Source organism: Chenopodium album, chromosome 9 (genome assembly GCF_948465745.1).
Source record: "Chenopodium album chromosome 9, dcCheAlbu1.1, whole genome shotgun sequence".
Taxonomy (NCBI): Eukaryota; Viridiplantae; Streptophyta; class Magnoliopsida; order Caryophyllales; family Amaranthaceae; genus Chenopodium; species Chenopodium album.
In genome coordinates, this window is record NC_137842.1 from 67,691,188 (window position 1) to 67,709,826 (window position 18,639).

The 18,639-nt window shown below is 35.8% G+C and overlaps 2 protein-coding genes and 1 long non-coding RNA gene across 8 annotated transcripts in view; 2 read left to right on the forward strand and 1 right to left on the reverse strand.

The window, feature by feature from the left end:
• Positions 1-18,639, forward strand: part of LOC145558919 (LYR motif-containing protein At3g19508-like) — an 88,270-nt gene that overhangs the window by 16,881 nt on the left and 52,750 nt on the right. The window lies entirely within an intron of this gene.
• Positions 1,682-9,160, reverse strand: LOC145560295 (uncharacterized). 6 transcript variants are annotated; one of them, XR_014093122.1, is made up of 4 exons: positions 8,903-9,160; positions 8,270-8,376; positions 7,936-7,994; positions 1,682-2,004 (listed from the first exon to the last, which is right to left on the reverse strand). It is a non-coding gene; the product is annotated as an uncharacterized LOC145560295 (long non-coding RNA). The 6 variants fall into 6 exon arrangements; XR_014093120.1 differs by having other exon boundaries at positions 7,921-7,994; XR_014093125.1 differs by having other exon boundaries at positions 8,228-8,376.
• Positions 13,144-18,549, forward strand: LOC145558916 (uncharacterized). The gene is made up of 6 exons (XM_081620291.1): positions 13,144-13,395; positions 13,547-13,601; positions 15,074-15,258; positions 15,519-16,051; positions 16,875-17,786; positions 18,102-18,549. Exons 3-6 carry the CDS (start codon positions 15,079-15,081, stop codon positions 18,361-18,363), a joined length of 1,887 nt encoding a protein of 628 aa, XP_081476417.1. The 5' UTR covers positions 13,144-13,395; positions 13,547-13,601; positions 15,074-15,078; the 3' UTR covers positions 18,364-18,549.

Below are 18,639 nucleotides of genomic sequence, written 5' to 3' on the forward strand. Positions count from 1 at the left end.
ACTATTAAACTTTCATGTATTCCATTATAAATTCAATAGTTAATTTATGTCATTGAGGAGTTCGGCTTAATACTTCATTCCATAGCAAATTTGTTTACCACGATCTACTGCATGCAAATTAAATATTAGTCACTATGGATTGCCAATTTTCCATGGAGTACCTGATATAGTTGCATTGAAGATGATGGCCTTAGGTACTCCTTATCATAGTCAAGTGACATTACCCGCTTTTCTACAACTAGGGTCCCCTTTTTTTAACTACAAAAATAGTGAAAGAGACCGGTCCAAGTAGCCCTTATAAACCACCTCAGAGGCGGTCTCTAGGTCAGCAATCTCTTAGGAAAAGAGACCACCTTATCACAAGAGACCATACATACATAGTTAATTAGGTAGTTTCTTTTTAAGCAGCTGGGACATTCAATTTAGAAGAGATATGATTACATAAAATATCTGTCACACCTTTTTTTTTAATAAACCTAGTACACAAATATGATTACGTAAAATACTAAAAGCATTTTTATAGAAATCCAAAAATATCTTACAATTGTCAAACAATGTAACAAACTCCACGTATTCGAAGCCTAATTTAAAGTAATGTACTTAGCTAATCTCACATTCTCCAAATCTTCATGTCCATAAAATCAAGGTTTCATTTTTTGAAAAAACCTTTGCTACAGAACATGTTCTTCGTCCCTACCATCATCTTATCCATCCTCGTCAATGACTTGCATACTTACCCTTCAAAACATACTGATGGACTTTGGTGGGCAACGTCGAAAAAAGATATTACTAAAGGAGGACATAAGGTGTGGACTGGTGCATACTCCTTGTAAGATTGAGAATCCAAAGCTTCATATGTAACAAACAAGAAAATTTCAAATCAGAAATAAATGGTGCATTATGTGTAATATCCTAAACTTAGGACAGTTGGTGTTGGTGCTGTGTTCTACACGCGCTTCAGGTTGTGCTATTTTGTTCACCAAAGCGATAGTCGGTGTTGTTATAGGCTTGTAGCAGATTTTTCCTTTTAGAAGTCGGGGCGTTACATTATGCAGGTGAATTAGAGGGATAATCTTAATCAGTTACAAATGAACATATTCAACATCCGTCGACGAGATTCTCACCAAACAATTGCAAATCAATGTCCATGTCATCCCATCACTTCCCTGAAAGCCCAAGTCACCTCTTCACTCTTTTGCCTTTTGTATGAACTAGATGAGGATGATGAAATTTCCTGGGGCCTCTTATTCTGATCTATCTCAACTCCAAATTCCCGGGCCATGTCCGGATTTGAGATTTCTTTCGAAGCAAACTTGAAATTTGTCTCACTATATCGAACCGAGTCCCCATCATTTGGGGTATTATTTGAGAGACATAAAATAATCCAAAGTTGCAAGTAAATGTTAACGGAGGTAGTATTATTCTCCTTTAAACAAGAACCCAACTACATTCTTTTTACACTTTAAAAACCAAACACCGCTATCATTTTATTATCTTCAACTTTACTCAACAAGACTTCACAAATCTAATTATTCAACTCCCTAAAAATGTGTCCTAATAGAAAAATAAGACTTTTATTTGTGGATGGAGTGAGCAAAAAGTAAATTAATTACTTCTAATAACTTGTTAATACGTGATTATTTGTGCAAATGCTAGCCTTGGTATATTAATCACTTATGAATTTGTGTAAAAGATACTTGTATATCATCCCAAAAAGGCACCACAAACAGAAGCTCAGGATGGAACTGAGAATAAAAATCAAAGCGTATGGTCACAGCAAATTAATAGCAAAGATATAATATAGAGCAGAAAACATGTATCAAAAAGAAATACGACAGTGGCAAAACCGGCAAGGCCCTACAATTTTTTCTAAAAAGATATGGATCTTCATGAGTTGAGTTGATTTTATAATTGATATCATGTTCAATATTGCATACAGTACACCCACTTGTAAGTGAGGAGACTATTAGCTTTTGATGAGCTGATCCATATCTTGTTATGTACCTGAAATGTAACAGCAACATCAGAATTCAGAATTCAGAAATTTGTTTTAAGTTGATTATCACAAACCCCAGATAGGGTCCAGCTTCTACTCAATTAATACTACTACCTCCGTCCTCCGTTAACTATTATTTGCAACAAAGGGATATTATTTGTGAGATATAAAATATTCCTTTGTTGCAAATAATAGTTAACGGAGGTAGTATTAAAGTACAACTCAGATTTTAACTAGTATAAAATATGTTTAATCTAAAAACAAACCAAGGGGCATTAACAAGTGTGCTAGAGCCTAAAATAGCATGCCCTCGAGTTATATTAAAGTGTTTTTATCTTGGACGCCTTGGAATGTAACACTTGACTTCAGCTATACAACAGCCTCAAACAAAAAACTCAAATCTGGACTTGAGCAAGTTCTACACTAAGATTCCCCCTTTTCACTATAACCAACTTTATCTTCATCCTTTTACACATCCAAAGAACAGCTTTGAACAAATGAGGTTGAACTCGACTCATCCTAAAGAGAACTAAAGATAAGTGTCAAAATAATGAACTACTTTTCAGCAAGATTGGCCTCATTCTTAGGACAAAGAGAACGGCAATTTGCAAAATCAAAACCTAAAAAAGCTTCTCATATCCTAGAGCACATGGACCGGTACCATGTCACACTATAAGTTCTACCAACATTTCACAAGGCTCTCACCTATTCTGTAACAACAAGGGTATTGTGAGGAGCCTGTTTAATGTGAGGAGCCTGTTTAATTAGGCCCTTGGCTGACATGAAAGGGGGAAGAAGCAGAGCAAAGATAATGTGTTTGATTTAGCCCTTCATGGCTTAATGTAATAATGCACAGAAAGAAACAGTAGCAAGCATCAATACAAGCCAAAGTGCCCCTCTCTATCGAAGGCTTCAAAGCAAAGATCACTGGACCTTAATCAGCCAATCCACAATAGTGCTGAGGATAACATTGTTAGGATGCTTGCATAAGGCTCTACATTTTGACACTAGTGATTAGGCCCAATTATAGGTCCAAGAGTTGGAAAATGGCTAAATCTACTCCAACATATACCACTAGCATGGTTGGAGGATTGTAGCCAAGTGCCAGGGGAAGGGGGGGTAGGGAAAATTAGGCTGAGATGGAACAAATTCAGAGGGGGGGGGGGGGGGGGGGGGAGTCTGTAGGAAAACAAAGTTCTCTAGATTTTAGAGTGGCTCTATTGCATCTAGAATGCTTGATCTCTCATGCTTGATAATCTGATTCCGGTGACAGGATCCAGTCATCCAGATAAAACACACACACACACACACACACACAGATACTGACAGCAGCTGTGTTCTCATTCCAGAGATGGAGCTTAGGACAATAGGCTGGTGCTCAAGGCAATTAGTTAGAAAGTGGGCACCATCAATTGAAAACCAACAAGCACTACTTTTTGGCATGTAGCATGGGATAATTACTGTCTTTTTTGGGATTTGTCAAAGCCCAAATATTATGGACAACAAGCTTACCTAAAAAGATATTCAAAAATCAAATAGAATTTCTGATTATAGTAAGAAGAATACAAACACCCTTGAAGGCTTTTTACACATCCCTTTATTTTCTGACACTCCTTTAAATCTATTCTGCAAAGGATAGAATGCCACAAGATGCATGGCAAGTGCATGTAAATGGTCCCATACCATTTCCAGATCAAAAGTTTAAAACAATCAAGAATCTCCTGGTGGTACTTGCAAATTTGCAATGTAAGTCCTGAAAAATAGTGGGAGGAGGGAGGACTCTTATAATCCAGGAAAGACCCTAGGTGTTGGCAACAGAAGCAATAGAGTTGGCTTGACCTAACCCAAACTACAGTTACTGACAGAAACCTGAATCACAGTTTAACTAGTTTTTTTTAGGGCCACAACCTGAAACTAAAACTTGAGCCTGGTCCATTGACCTGAATTGCCACCCATCGGACAATGAATAAAATTACTAAACTAGGAGTCTAACAATACCTAGAAAGTTCTCAACCATCTCACAAGATTAAATGCATGACAAATCTCCACATGTTACACGTGCTTTCAGGTACAAGAGTTGTTTTAATAACTTATCAATGTTGTTATCTCCCTCCCGCCTCTCCCATCTTTTAATTTCCAATGGCCCATGGTGGTAAAAATTCACCAAGGTTTATTTGGTAAAATCTTTCATTCTTAAAACATACATAGGTTGGTGATTCATAAATAACAGTGTGGTTTATCCTTTCCGACTGGCTTATTTGCACACCTTTAGATATCCTCATATTTAACCACCATCATAAAGTGCATTTTTCAAATTAACCCATCTGCACTTTGTGTCTTGCAATAAATCTTTAAGCCTGCAAGCTATATAATATACTTCCTCTTAAAACCTTTCAATACGGAGACCATTCCCAATTCCCATTAGCAAGAAAGCCATTCTTAAAGCAAAATCTCCCAACCTCGATAAAGGTGTGTTCACAAAGTAGATAAAATTTAAGAAGCAGGCTTGCTAACAATATCAAACTTGTCACAAGTCGTTCAGGTCTCAGATTAATGCAACATATTCCTTAGTGGTGAACTGGTTAGTAACCAAAATCTAATCAAAGTAATCAATAAGTATGCGTAAAAGACAGATCACTAACTTCTAACATCATCAAGCTACCTAAGTCATCGATTCCAATGGACACTCAATCAGATAAAAAAACTTCAAATTTTGAAAAAGGTTAGTAACCAAGGACAAACAAAAAAACTATTTAGCAGTAATGACTCCACCACAAACCCATCCTGTACAGAACTACAGAAAGAAAAAATTCAGAGTAACTCTCTTATTCATAGCTTGTTTACTGTTTTATCATTCAAGAAAAGTACTTCAAAACTATAGACAAGTAGCAAATGGAAAATTGCTCTAGTCCAGCATAAGGAAAATGTCTGGCATGACATAAGGAAAAAAACTGGAAACACCTTTGATTCCCTACAAAGAAAAACCAAAAGAAAACTATCAAGCCATAATTTTAATTTGAAGCCAGAATTTCTAGGAAACCATTGAGATTTTAGAGCATAAATTGGGCAATAATAAAAAAAATTGTGTGAAGGATAAGTATACTAGTAAAATCCTCATATACTGAACTTGAAACTTTGAGCAATTAGAAAGACGTGGTGTAACATTTGAACAATGTTAGTCATTATTCTAGCAATCAGAGTTATTAAATGACAAAAAATAAAATACATGTATAAGTATAACGTCATTAAAAACAAAACAAAACTTTGAGGAAAAATTAAACAAAACCATCCAGAATAGTATCTTCCTTTCAACCTCACCTTCCTCTCCTTTCTCACTCTTAAATGGCATCCATTCACTTCCCTCACAATGAACAACACTCCTCCAATCTTTCTAATTTCTCTCCTCCAACACCAAACATCTCAGCATTCTACTTCAGTGCTGTCAATATCTACAAAGAACGCTTGACACCTATGTCATCATCAAGTTCTCATGTAAAATCTTGGCACCAAGCCACCAACTTCACCCATTCATACATCAACTCCTATCACCCTCGTCCATACAATCTGCATCATTACGTCAAACAATGTCCCTCTTCCACCTCACATGAGCATTTTTAACTTTCCTCCTCTCTTCCATCAATCTTACTCCATCTTTACACATATCAAAGACAAGATTTTCCCACACTGAATTTAATTGTGAAGAATTTAAGATTGTACCTTTCTCCTAATACCCCTTCTCCCATAGAGGCCCTAACTAGGCAACTACCACTGAATCTGTGGTGGAAGAGCTGTGGTGTGGTGGAAGATTATTGCCCCCAGAAATTTAGCATAAAATATTTTTACCATAATTTTCTTCAAGTGTGGACTCAAATTGCGTGTCGTAGGCTAAAATAAAGGAGCTCACAGGCTCACAGCTATTAGGTGAGATATGGTAATCAACAGGATATTATTGTGGTGCTGAGATTAGTGACAAATGGGGTAAAAAGGGAGGAAAAGATGTTAGAGGGACAAGGATAAGTCAGGAGGCGAACAGAGAAGGAAAAGACATGAGGAAAAAATTGTGGAGAAATTTTGCATGATGTCAAAGAATGAGGTGGGAAAGGGGCATTGGTTAAGGTGTGAGAAATAGGTTTTATGTGGAGCTGTGGAAGAGGATGTAACTCTTTTACAAACTTCCTGTACTTTAAATGAGTATCTCAGTTGGATTGGGCACAAATATTAAATGTGGCATTCTGAGAGAGAGATAGAGAAGGCATCATTGGGGCTAGTGCCCATAAGGCATTTTAGGGAATTAAAGTGTGAAAAGAATTGAGTGATGAAGAAGAGAAGGAGTATTCAAATATGCTAGGAAAAGGTATTGTTAGTTTTATGGGTATATCGTCCAATATGATTAAAAGATAATCGCCTCGCTGCAGACACTGCTATAACTTTCTCCAACCAACTCTAATAATTACATTGAAACACTTACTTATCTTACTCGACATTTTGACATAAATGGTAGATTTACAGGGCAAGGCAAGCCGGCTAACCTCCGAAAAAAAGATTATGTAATGGATCTAGTTAATTATGGTATGCCTCTCAACCCCAAGCTTGAATTAGCTTAATCCTCCAAGACACCTCTTAAAATTTCCATGATGATTGAAGGGAGAAATTTCTAGTAGTTTGATATGATGCAAAAGATTTTCATCTTGTAGAAAACGGGATATAGCTAAGTCACTTTACTTTCTAGAAATATACTTGTGGCTTTTCAATCAAACCCAACTTCAAAACTCTAAAGTAACTAACTTATGTATCTAGGTTTGAGTAAACATTTCCTCTTGAGAAGATAAAAGTATCAATACAGCATGACACACCTAATCCAAAAAATCTAGTATGTTGACTTTCTATAACTCTTCATACAACCCCTCAACACACCTACTTTTCATACTCCAGTTGCCAATTTGGTCATTCGTCCAGTACAATACAAGATCATTAACTTGCAAAGAAGTAAGGCAATAAACATTGACATCACTATGGGATTTGAATTGGACTGGTAAAAGAGAGAAGAATTACGAGCATTATAGGTTTCAGCAAGAAACCCCAACAAAATATTTCACATAAATGTCCATATAATAGGATTATCAATTTTAGGATGATACATATACTCCCTATGCCCCTTATTGATAGATCCTTTTGGCTAAATTTTAGTCCCAAAATGTTCATTCCACTTGCCTTTTCCAACAACCATTAATATTAATTTTTTACCAAAATACTCTCCAATTTGCAACAATATTTGTGCAATCTAACTTTCCCGTGTAAATTTTCTTTTTCCATGTACTTTTATTACTTTCTTTCTCTACTTTTTTGCATACCCAATGTAAATTTATCTTTCCAATGTACTTTTACTACTTTTTATTTATGCTTATTAATTCCCGTGAAAATTGCTCATAAGGGACTATCAATAAGGGACAAAGGGAGTATAAGAAGATTCCACATCCAAGGTGAAGTATACATTGAGGAATGAAACACAATTAAGCATAAAATTGTGAAAATGGACAAAACAGTATTAATACAAGCAATGAGAAGTTCAAAGCATACAGTAGGTAACTATTTAAGGATTAAGGAAAAGTAATGTGTAGAAGTCTGCAGTCTTGCATTGAACTGTGAGACGGATAACTAAGATATGCTTGAAGCAATCAAGAAAAAAACAAAGGCAAATGTCTATAACAGTGAGAAAGTCCACCAATATATAGCCTTCTTTTTCTGTTTTCTGGCAGTAAATCATCAATCTCAAATAATCAGCTATTATTGTTTTTCCTTTAACAACTCTGTTTTGTATTGATTTCGAATTTGATACAATTACTAATAGCCAAGAGTAATCCAAGAAAAAATAAGTAAATAAACATAATAAGTGATAGGGAGCAAGATCAAAAGAAGATAATAACCTAAAGACGCAGCACCTCTGTCCTTTCAATGATCGACGCTTCCAAGCAACATCACCCATCCTCTCCATTATTCCCTATAAATCCCAATCACAACCATTCTCAACAACCAAATTCAGCATAAAGACGAAAGTAAATAAGGAAAGATAACTTAGTTAACTTATTCTCTGGTTTCATTACTGATCTAAACAGAATAGTGTAACATCAATGTTGTTTTAATTAACAAACAAAATACTAGTACATGTAAATTGGATGTCAATTTGATAGCATGGCAATTATCACAAAAATAACGTCCTAGAAATGGACTCACAAATTAACTACTAGCGATCCTGACAAGAACGGCAAAAGGTACCATGGAAGAGCTCGGATACTCGCAATTCAGTAGATAGGCGTCCAGGCAAAGTTGCAGCACAGCTGAAAGGAAGCAATGACTGCGTGCATCCTAGTTCTCCAAAGTTTCTACAAACAAATAAAGTTACAATTCAATTAAGAAACACAAAATTAAACAACATTGATCATTAGATATTACTTGTATAATTCAACCAGCAAATCAAAGATGTTGCATTTAGCCTTCGACTATCAGATGCATTATTAATAAAGCATCTTTATTCAAAGATCACATTTTTAAAAATCCAAATCATTTGCAACAAAGTTCCCAGAAATCATACACATTTACATATGAATCAGACACTCAAAATTGAACCTACATTGATTCTAAGATACAGTAAATAACAACCAAAACCGTAATTATGTTCATCCTCCAACTATCTGCTACATTATCAACCAACTGAATTTATAATAACCCAAGTAAAACAAAAGTCTCTACATTTAAGGAATCAAATCAAACTTTAATTTCAACAAATACCCATAAAGTATAAACCTTTTCAACAAGTTAAATAAACTGAACCAAAAATAGAGTCATAAAGTAAAATGTGAATGAAAATAGAGGTGAAAAAGAAGAGAGGGAAAAGGGAGTTAGGGAGACCTGGAAGGAGCGAAGGAGGGGCGGCGAGGGCGGAGGCGAGGGGAGGAGATAGGAGGAGGACGGAGGAGAGATGGTGGTGAACGGAGAGTGGAAGTTCGAGCAGAAGACATGAAAGACCTTGACAATGAACCAAATCTTGCAGCCATTTTTGTTGACAAGCAAAAGGGTTTTTGCAAGGGTTTTGGTGGAGATAGAATGGAGAAATTGGGTATATACGGAGCACCAAGTAGAATCGGAAGATGTTAGTCAAACTCGGGGTTGTAGGATTGATTGACGATATGGTGCATTCGACTGAGGCAAATTTTTATATGTAGTCCGTTTCATATAACGGACTCCGTTATACCAAACGGGTCCGTTATTTTAAATTAAAAAAAATAAAAGGTGTCTTTCTTTTTTTTCATTTTATTACATCAAAAGGTTCTTCTTTCTCAAAGTTTTCTCATTTTCTCTATTTTCATTTTCTCTCTCCTCAAACTACTCTTCTTCCATTTTCTCTCTCCTCAAATTCTTCTCCTCAAATTCTCTCTCCTTAAATTGTTCTTTTCGTTGATAATGACTAAAATCAAGATAATCTTCCCCAAGGGGAAAGGATCGATATATACGTTGAACTTTCCTACTTCTGACATAAATCAAACCCTAATTTTAGTAATTTTTCAATTCTTGTCATCTATGCTCTGCAATTTGAACAAGTATCGTGAGATTGTTTTTGGTGGTGTGAAAGAATTCGTGAGTAGAAATCAAGCAATTTATGAAGAATTACTAGAGAATGAAAAGAAAAAAAAAAAAAGCAGATGAAATGGAGGCTGCTAAGAAGATGTTGGAGGAGCTTGCTAATGTAAAAGATACAACAATAGTTACTTTTTTCATTATGTAGGGATTACTTTTAAAAATTATAGTGTACTTGTTTTAGGGGTTACTCGTTGGTTTTATAGGGAGGGGATACTTGTTGATTTTACAAGGGTTATTTGTAAAGTTTTAGGGGGTTATTACTTGTTACTCGTAGTTTATTAGGAGTTACTTGTTTGTTTTACAGAATTTGTTGTTAAGTTAGAGGGGTTACTTGTTAATTTTTGTTAAGTTTCAGGTGTTACTTGTTAGTTTCATAGGGGTTACTTGTTATTTTTAAGAGTTACTTGTTAATTTTTGTTAGAGTTACTTGTTTATTTTAGTGGTTACTTGTTAGTTTAACAGGGGTTACTTGTTAATTTTTGTTAGGGTTACTTGTTTATTTTAGGGGTTACTTGTTAGTTTAACAGGGGTTACTTGTTAATTTTTTGTTAGGGTTACTTGTTAATTTTTGTTAGGGTTACTTGTTTATTTTAGGGGTTACTTGTTAGTTTAACAGGGGTTACTTGTTAATTTTTTGTTAGGGTTACTTGTTTACTTTAGGGGTTACTTGTTAATTTTTTGATAAAATTACCTTGCAATTTGTTGATTTCCATTTCCAGTTTTATTGCTTTTGGGAAGTGTGTCATTGCTTTTATATGTGAGAGTGAGTGCGTGTATGTGTCAGAGTGCTGCTCCGTTAAATTATGTTAAAGTCATTTAGTTCAAGGCGTCCACTCCGTTATTTTGGCTGACATGGCAGCAGGCCACATGGTGTGGCCTGCTGCACCAAAAAGGCGCCGTTCAAGAGATTGTTATATAAACTCGAGTGTACTGCACGTTTATAGGTATTTTGTACTCATTTTGATAATTGTTTTTTATTTAATCAACCAAAACTAACATTGGGTTAGTTGGGTGAACGATACACCCGAGTGTATATAACAACTTCTACATCTTATGTGGTTAATATAGACGACAAAATTAGTAATTTATCTCTTGTAGCTAGTGGTTTGTCACGGGACGAGCGGAAGATAGCCCGTGCAATGCTTGAATTGTCGAGGCTCGATCCACGTCAGCCATCCCTATATGCGAAACAAGCTAGTAAATAAATAGAGTAAATAATACTCAATAATGGCACTAATTGCATCGCAAATACATGAATCAATAAAGGCACACTGGCATAAGGATGTTGCCTCGTATGGGACTTGTTGTGCCAGGGCTGCAGGGCATTAGGGAATTGTCAGCACATGACAGGTTCTCACTACTCTGGTTAAGATTGAAAAATTTTGTAATTTCTTTCTTATCTAGCTCATCCATAATTTTACCGCGCGTTACATTATATAAGTAATTGCTATTTTGTCAACATGAAACTATCTTTTAAGAAAAATCAGTAAAAAAACCTACCTTTTAAGACTTATATTTGTGATAAGGTACACAACCACTTGTTGGATTTTGGTTGTTGACTCACGTGAGTAGCATGATTTTTCCCATTTTACCCTTTATTAACAAAAAAAAATTTAATATAAAACATCTCGATTTGCTAGCAGGGAATTGCCTTGATTTTCATGCAAATATTTGCTTCGGTTCTAAATCGCAAAGGTTGCTCGACTATAATTTAGGGGATTGTATTGGTAATTAAGGTTTAAAGTTGAGATCAACATTGACATTTAACGATCTTAAACACCTCACTTGCATGCTTCATTTTTTTATTGCCAATTTTTACATGTGGATGAGCTCACCGTGTGGCCAGCCACAATTTTTATTTATTTTTGTTTTCCCACTTCTCACTCTTCATTGTATTTCTCTTCTCGTGCTTTTCTCTCTCCTACCTTCCATGAAAATGATGTCTCTCTTCTACCTTCCATGAGAATGATTGGTACAACATACAAACAAATTCATACAAAAAATTTACACAAAGAACAAGTAATTTGAAAACCCTCAAATTGATTTTTCGGGTTTTTGATTTTTCGAGTTTTTACATGCGATTTTTGGCAAAAAATTTCAAGCAATTTTGCAACAAAAGCATAAAAAATGGGGTTGTTGGGTTTCTGGGGTTGATTTGGTGAAGTTGGAGTTTGAGTTGTTCGTCGTCAGTGTCTTCTTCACCGCCATTGGAGTAGCTCGAAGGAGATCTATTAAAGAAGAAGATGAAGAAAATGGGTTACTTATAATATGGGTTAATTGTTGAGGGGTTATTGATAGTATTGATTACTTGAAATTAGGGGAAATTTATAATATGAGTTAATTGTTGAGGGGTTATTGATGGTATTGGCTACTTGAAATTAGGGGAAATTTATAATATGAGTTACTTGAATTTAGGGGTTACTTTTGTTAAAAAAGAATTAGGGGTTACTTACAATATGGATGACTTGTTTTTGTTTTTGGATATCAGGGTTACTTGAAGTTAGGGGTTACTTGAAGTTAGGGGTTATTACTTGAAATTAGAGGTTACTTGAAGTTACTTGAAATTAGGGATTATTTGAAATAAGGGGTTACTTATAATATGAATTACTTGAAATTGAAAATTACTTGAAATTAGGGGTTACTTGAGATTAGGCGTAAGGTTCAGACTTCATTATTTTTACTGAGTTGGCAACAGGCCACACGGTTTGCACTAAAGGTGGGCACGGGCCCGGCACGACGCCAGCACGCGCGGCCCACATGTGGGCCGTGGGCCGTGCCGTGAACAAAAAACTCAGTTTTGGCAGGAACGGCACACGGCACGACGGGCGGCAAGGTGGCCGGCACGCCGGCACGGCACGTGGCACGGCCCAGCACGGCATGAGGCCCATTTATGTCACCATTATACACTGTTGTACAATTTTTGTAATATCGAACTTCGTATTTCGTATAATAAATTAAGTTATTCACCAAATATTGTACGATTTTTAATTATCTTTAATTATTTGTATTATTGATTTATCGTACTGGCTCCCGGCATATAATAAAATAAGTAATTCTTCAATTTTTTGTGTTTTCGGATTATCGCACTCGTAATTTTTTTTTTATTATATGCATTGTTGTTTTTTGCTAAATTATTAAAATTGTTTTTATTTGTTTATATAAACTTAAACATAATTAGATGAATAATTTATATAACCTTAACTAAAATAAATTTGTTCTAAAAAAATATATTAACATTAACTAATCACATTATTTATATAAAATTAAATTGTACTAAAAAAATATATATCATTTTTTTTACATTTATTATTTAAAAAAAATAAATAATAATAAAAAATTAAAGTGACACGATTTGCCCCGCAGCCCGGCACGGCACGACCCCCACCACGGCACGACCAGGCACGGCCCGTGGCGGCACGGCACGGCCCGTTGCCCATGTTTAGTCTGCACCAAAAAGGTGCTGTTTTTTATTTGAAAGAACTTGCTTGCTTCTTAAACGAGCCACAAATAATGCTCATAAACTATTTGCCTATTTGGGTCATTTTGGCGTCTCAAGAAAAGGGGAGAAGCGTGGTAACCATATTTATCTTCGCAGCATTTGTCTCGAGGAGTTGGAGTCGCCGACTCACTAGAGCTGAAAACACCTCCGTTTTCAATATCATTCATCCATAATCTTCAAACTACTTTACCCATCACCTTAAATCTAGATTCTTGATCATCATATTCATAATTGCATCTTCTTGTTTATCCATTTCTGGGTTCAGGCAAGTCAATCATATTACTCTCCAATTCTTGTCATATCTTCAGTTCTTATAATTTTTATTTGCATTAAACCCCAAATTTAACGAATTTATTGAAAAAGTAACAGTAAATTGCTTAAATTTAGCTGATTACGCTCTTTTTCTTGTTCCGCAGTTGAAATTGCTTTTACCCCACATTAATTCCGAGGTGGGATAATCTTAATCTCCAGGTAATGTATTAATTTCGCAGTTAATTACTTAATTTTGAAGTTATTTTGCATATATGTGTGTGATTTTTGTGGGTTTTTTTTTTTTTTTTTTTTTTTTTTTTTTTTTTTTTTTTTTTTTTTTTCTGTATAATAATATGAATCACTGAATCAAATATACCCAATTGAGCAATAGTATTTTGAGGGTTTTGGAAGAGAATTCCTGCATTGAACTTTGCATTGTATTATTTCAGTTCTTTGTGGCGAGCTGTGATCCAAATATGATTGAATTCTTGAAAACCTATCAAAAGCTCTTAAAACAAAGCTAAATTCCAGCCATGTAACTCGGATTTGAATCGAACACTGAAATTGATCTGACAAGCCGTTTTTTATGCTGTAAAACTGATGTGTTGGTATTAAAGCGTTGTAGTTTGGTCTTTTGAGTGACATTGGGGATTAATGAAGGCTTAACATTGCTTGACTTTGGAACTAGATGTATTGCAAGGTTTAACTCAAGCTATGTAGAATGTAGTGACTAAGGTAACTGGAGCCTGGAGGGGAAGTACCAAAGTATAATACGAAGTACATTTTAGTTTCATCTCTTTATTGAAGTATAATTTACTTAAGGGGCGTTTGGTATGAAAATTAGAAATGGAGTGGAAATGAAACAAATAAGAGGGAGGAAAGGAAACAAATAACTCTTACCTTTTCATTTGTTTGGTTTAATCATGGTATGGAATCACTTAAACCTACCTCCTTTTCTTTTTGTTTGAGGAGAGTAAGGATAATTGTTGTCTCAAGTTTTAGAAAGGTAACAAGTAGGTGGAAACCATTACCCCTAGGTAATATAGGTAATGGTAACGGTATTAGTTTAATTGAATCTTTTTTCACCCTAAATAATATTCTTACCAAACATGCTCTTAGGTATCTAACATGGTCTTACATTGCGTCCCATGTGATAAATGAGGTTGTATTTGTGTCCGGCAGTAATAATACCAGAGTCTGGATAAATTAGAATCTAGCATTGCCTATTTGCTTCCATGTAATGAACAAGGATGGTAAACATGTCTTATTGATTTTGTATGACATTTCAATGAGATATGGAGAAGCATTTGCTGCTTCCTTTGTGGATAAAATCTTATCCTGTGTTTAGTGGTCAGTTTTTGTAAAGGTTCTCTCCTTTCCGAAGGCTGAATATTAGTAGTTTCCTTGCGTATATCAAAATTTCTGTGATCAGCACTTTACATTGATTGTTCTGGTGTCTGAAAGATGGAAAACGAAGTTGAGTCTTGACTCTTAAGTCCACCATCAGTTCCACAGCCTTACTCTCTCTGTAAACCATCGTAAGTTTGAGTCACTAACTACTGGCATCTAAAAAGATCGTTGTGTTGCTTACTCTTTTTTCCAAAATGCTTTGTATCTTGGCCAATTCATTTCACCCTTTCTTTTTACTTGCTTGATAGCATTGACCTATTCTGTTTTTCTATATTATCCAGGAAATATGTCTGGTCGGCTATTAAGAAAAGTTATGAAGGAACAAGAGCAAAGTCAGAAACGAGAGGGTGATGTTATTGAAGAAGAGCTGCAGGAGGACCTTGATGATGATGAGTCTGATTCTGATGCTCAACCTAAGAATCCATTTGATCTCCTCAATGATGATGATGACCATGAGAATGACCAGGTTCTGTTTCTTTGCTTCACGTTGAATAAACATTTAGATAATAAAGTTCTTTTCATGAAGTGGAAGATTCATCTGTCTAGCTCATTTAGAAGAATAAGATCACTACTGGAAAAAAGAGAATTACTTCCTGAGTCCCTGTGCTCAGGCTTTTTACCAACTGAATATAAGGAGCACTTTTTGTCTCCTTGGCAGTTGGTAGCATGAATTCATGATTTGCTGTTCTTCAATCATTTGACTTTTTTTCTGTATTACCACTTCAGGAAGACGAGTCCAGTGCCATAGATGATGCCTTGGAAGATAAGATCAATGATTCGGAATCTGTTATGAGAAGCTATGCCCCTACTGTTCCAGTATCTAATAAGAAATCTAAGAAAAAGAAAAAGAAGAAAAACAAAGAGGTTTCACTCTCAAATGCTGATCGATCTAAAAAGTCTGTGGAGGTTGATATAGAATCTTTATCTCTTGATATTGATCCTGCCCCTGAAGCTACCTCCAGTAAGAATATCAGAGCTCGTGATACTATTAGTAAACTGTCCAAATCCTGCATTTTGAAGGTGGATCCTAAGTTCTTGAATGCTGAATATGAGCTACGAAGAATATTTGGTTCAAAGGTAGTGAGCTCGTTTGAGAATGCTAATCAAGGCAGCACTTCTAGGCAAGTGCGTGGTGGAAGACGTGGATTGTACAGTCACAAAAAGTGTATTCTCGTCTCCCCAAATGATCACTGGCCACGATGGGATGGGTCTCTTTCCATGGAGCTCTTAGAGACTAAAGACGGGAACAATTACTTTAGGTAAATATCTTTTTTATTTGCCATATAGTCATATTCATAAAATGCTAAACTGCATTATGTTACGATTTAGTTGCTTGTTGAGTCTCCATAATCTCCATTCCCTTCTTTTGTGCTGTTGCTATTTGAGTATTGCTTGACGACCATATTGCATGACCATCTTGATGCTAACGAATAGCTACACCATATCTTTAACCAAGTAATGTGAATTTAGTCAATTTGCCATTTTAGAATTTGAACATATTGTGTTGGTTTCTGTGCTGCAGCTTGCTGCCTTTGGGTGATAGATTCTTAATAAAGGTGTGCACGGGGAGGGTGTATCTTATCTCTATAAAGAGAAGATGGATGCTCAATGCACTTGGAGTCTGTAAAACCTTTTGCATCACAAATGAATTTGTAGATCAATTTTGACGGCAAACTTGTTTCACCTATTATTTGTTGGAATTTAATACCTATGTCCTCGCATGAGGAGAGGAATACATCTCCTACTCTGAAGCACAACTAATTTTCGTATATTGCCTAGACAATATTAATACGAAACCCATCTACCTGTGGTTCAGTTACAACTTCCAAGAATATTATGATTTGACCTGTTTTATCATGGATTCAGCTAAAAGTCTATAACGTATCAGTCAGGGTTTTTTTATTTTTTTATTTATTTTTTATTTATTTTTATTTTATTTTTTAATTTATTAAAAATTTAAACAGTAAATGAGGTGTTCTGCTTTGACGTTTTAATGTTTATGCTTCAGAATAAGTAGCAGAAAACTGTAATATGTTGCTATGACTTTGTAGTTCTTTACTCTTATTTCCTTGTATGATGTAGATATGTGCACTCAGCTTCGTACAGCCACATTCAAAGGGCTTTTGAAGCTGCCAAGGCAACCCATGATCTGAATGGCGTGGCAAGCATTTTGATGCACCATCCTTACCATGTGGAGTCACTTATGACATTGGCAGATTACTTTAGATTTTCAGGTGAACATCAAATGGCAGCAGATGCTATTGCTAAATGTTTGTATGCTTTGGAGTGTGCATGGCATCCTATGTTCAGTCCCTTGCAGGCAGATTGCCGACTGGAATATACCCATGAAACAAACAAGCCGTTGTTTTCTACACTTTTTTGTCACATGAAGAACTTAGACAGGCGTGGTTGTCATCGATCTGCTTTAGAAGTCTGCAAATTACTACTTTCACTTGATCCTGCAGATCCCATGGGTGCGATGTTCTGTATTGATTACTTCTCCCTGAGGGCAGAAGAATATGCATGGTTGGAACAATTTTCTGATGAGTATCAAAGTGACAACTCGTTATGGAACTTTCCAAACTTTGCTTATTCTCTTGCCATTTGTCGGTTGTTTCTTGAGCGTGACTCGACTGCGAAGGATAATAAGAATTTGCAAGACATAGAGACTTCATCTGGTCTGATGAAGCAGGCTTTGATGCTTCACCCTCCAGTTCTTAGGAGGCTAGTGGATAAGGTTCCCCTAGAAGACCAGGCATTGACAACCATAACGAAAAATCCTTTCTTCAAATCTGAAGATACAGGAATTCCATCTTTGGATCACCTAATCAGAATATATATTGAGAGAAGTTACATCATTTGGAGGCTGCCTGATGTGCAGAAGTTGTTGAAGGATGCTGCTCTAGGCGTGATTGAATCTCTGAAACATGATTCAAGTGAAGCCAATACATGGGCTTGTGTTAGAAAAGAAGCTTTTCCCTCAGATAAGAATGAGTAAGTCTTATAATAATGAAAGAAATTAGTTTGTGAGCCTGTGATTTAATAACCACCTAGTTCCCCTCCCCCTCCCCTTAAATATAAAAATCTCTCTCTCTCTCTACCTGATGTGTAGAGTTTGAAAATTAACAAAGAAATTAGAAATTACATCTTATGCCGAAATATTATGCGACATATGATTTCTGAGTCATCTGCAATTGATTAATCATAGCACTCACATGTTTGAAACTTTGAACTATCTTTGTGGTTTAGATATAAAATTTAATTTTTTCTTGCAATGATTTTCCCTTATATATTCTCCTTACTTTTCAGGTATGGACATTTGATGGTTTCAGAATTCTCTGATACTGTAGCCACCATGCCACCTGAAAACCTGCAAAATTTCATGGTGCTAGACCCAAGGATGAGAGAGATGGTAGAAAATCAGGATCAAGGTGCCAATGTGCAGGTTCGTGTCCCACGCGAGTTGGCTGATCGCAGTCCGTTGGCTGTGTTATTTGAATCGTTGCTTCCATGGGTAGATTATGGAGCTGGTGAAGCTGATAATGACCAACCCCACCATCAAGATAACTAACATCTTTGATTTTCAGAGTCCTCTAGTTTTCAGGTGATTTTGAGACTGGAAAGTTTTCCATTATACTTGTATACATCAGAGAATTTAAATGATTTATCTGCAATGCTATGTAGTGTGACGGAAAGAGATTCTCATCTGTCTGAACAAATACAAGGAAATCGTTTTTTTGGGTATCTTGGATTGAATTGTCTTATTTCTTCTGATCTAGCTACTTTTTTTGCAACCAGCCCCCCAAAAATCACAAGCTCTTGAGATTTTTTTCCTGCTTTACTGTGA

Excerpts from the sequence above, each read along its gene's own strand:
- LOC145558916 (XM_081620291.1), top strand. The coding sequence starts at position 15,079 with ATGTCTGGTCGGCTATTAAGAAAAGTTATGAAGGAACAAGAGCAAAGT. Across the intron at positions 16,052-16,874 it reads GACGGGAACAATTACTTTAG|ATATGTGCACTCAGCTTCGT; the intron begins GTAAATATCTTT and ends TGTATGATGTAG. Across the intron at positions 17,787-18,101 it reads TTTCCCTCAGATAAGAATGA|GTATGGACATTTGATGGTTT; the intron begins GTAAGTCTTATA and ends CTTACTTTTCAG.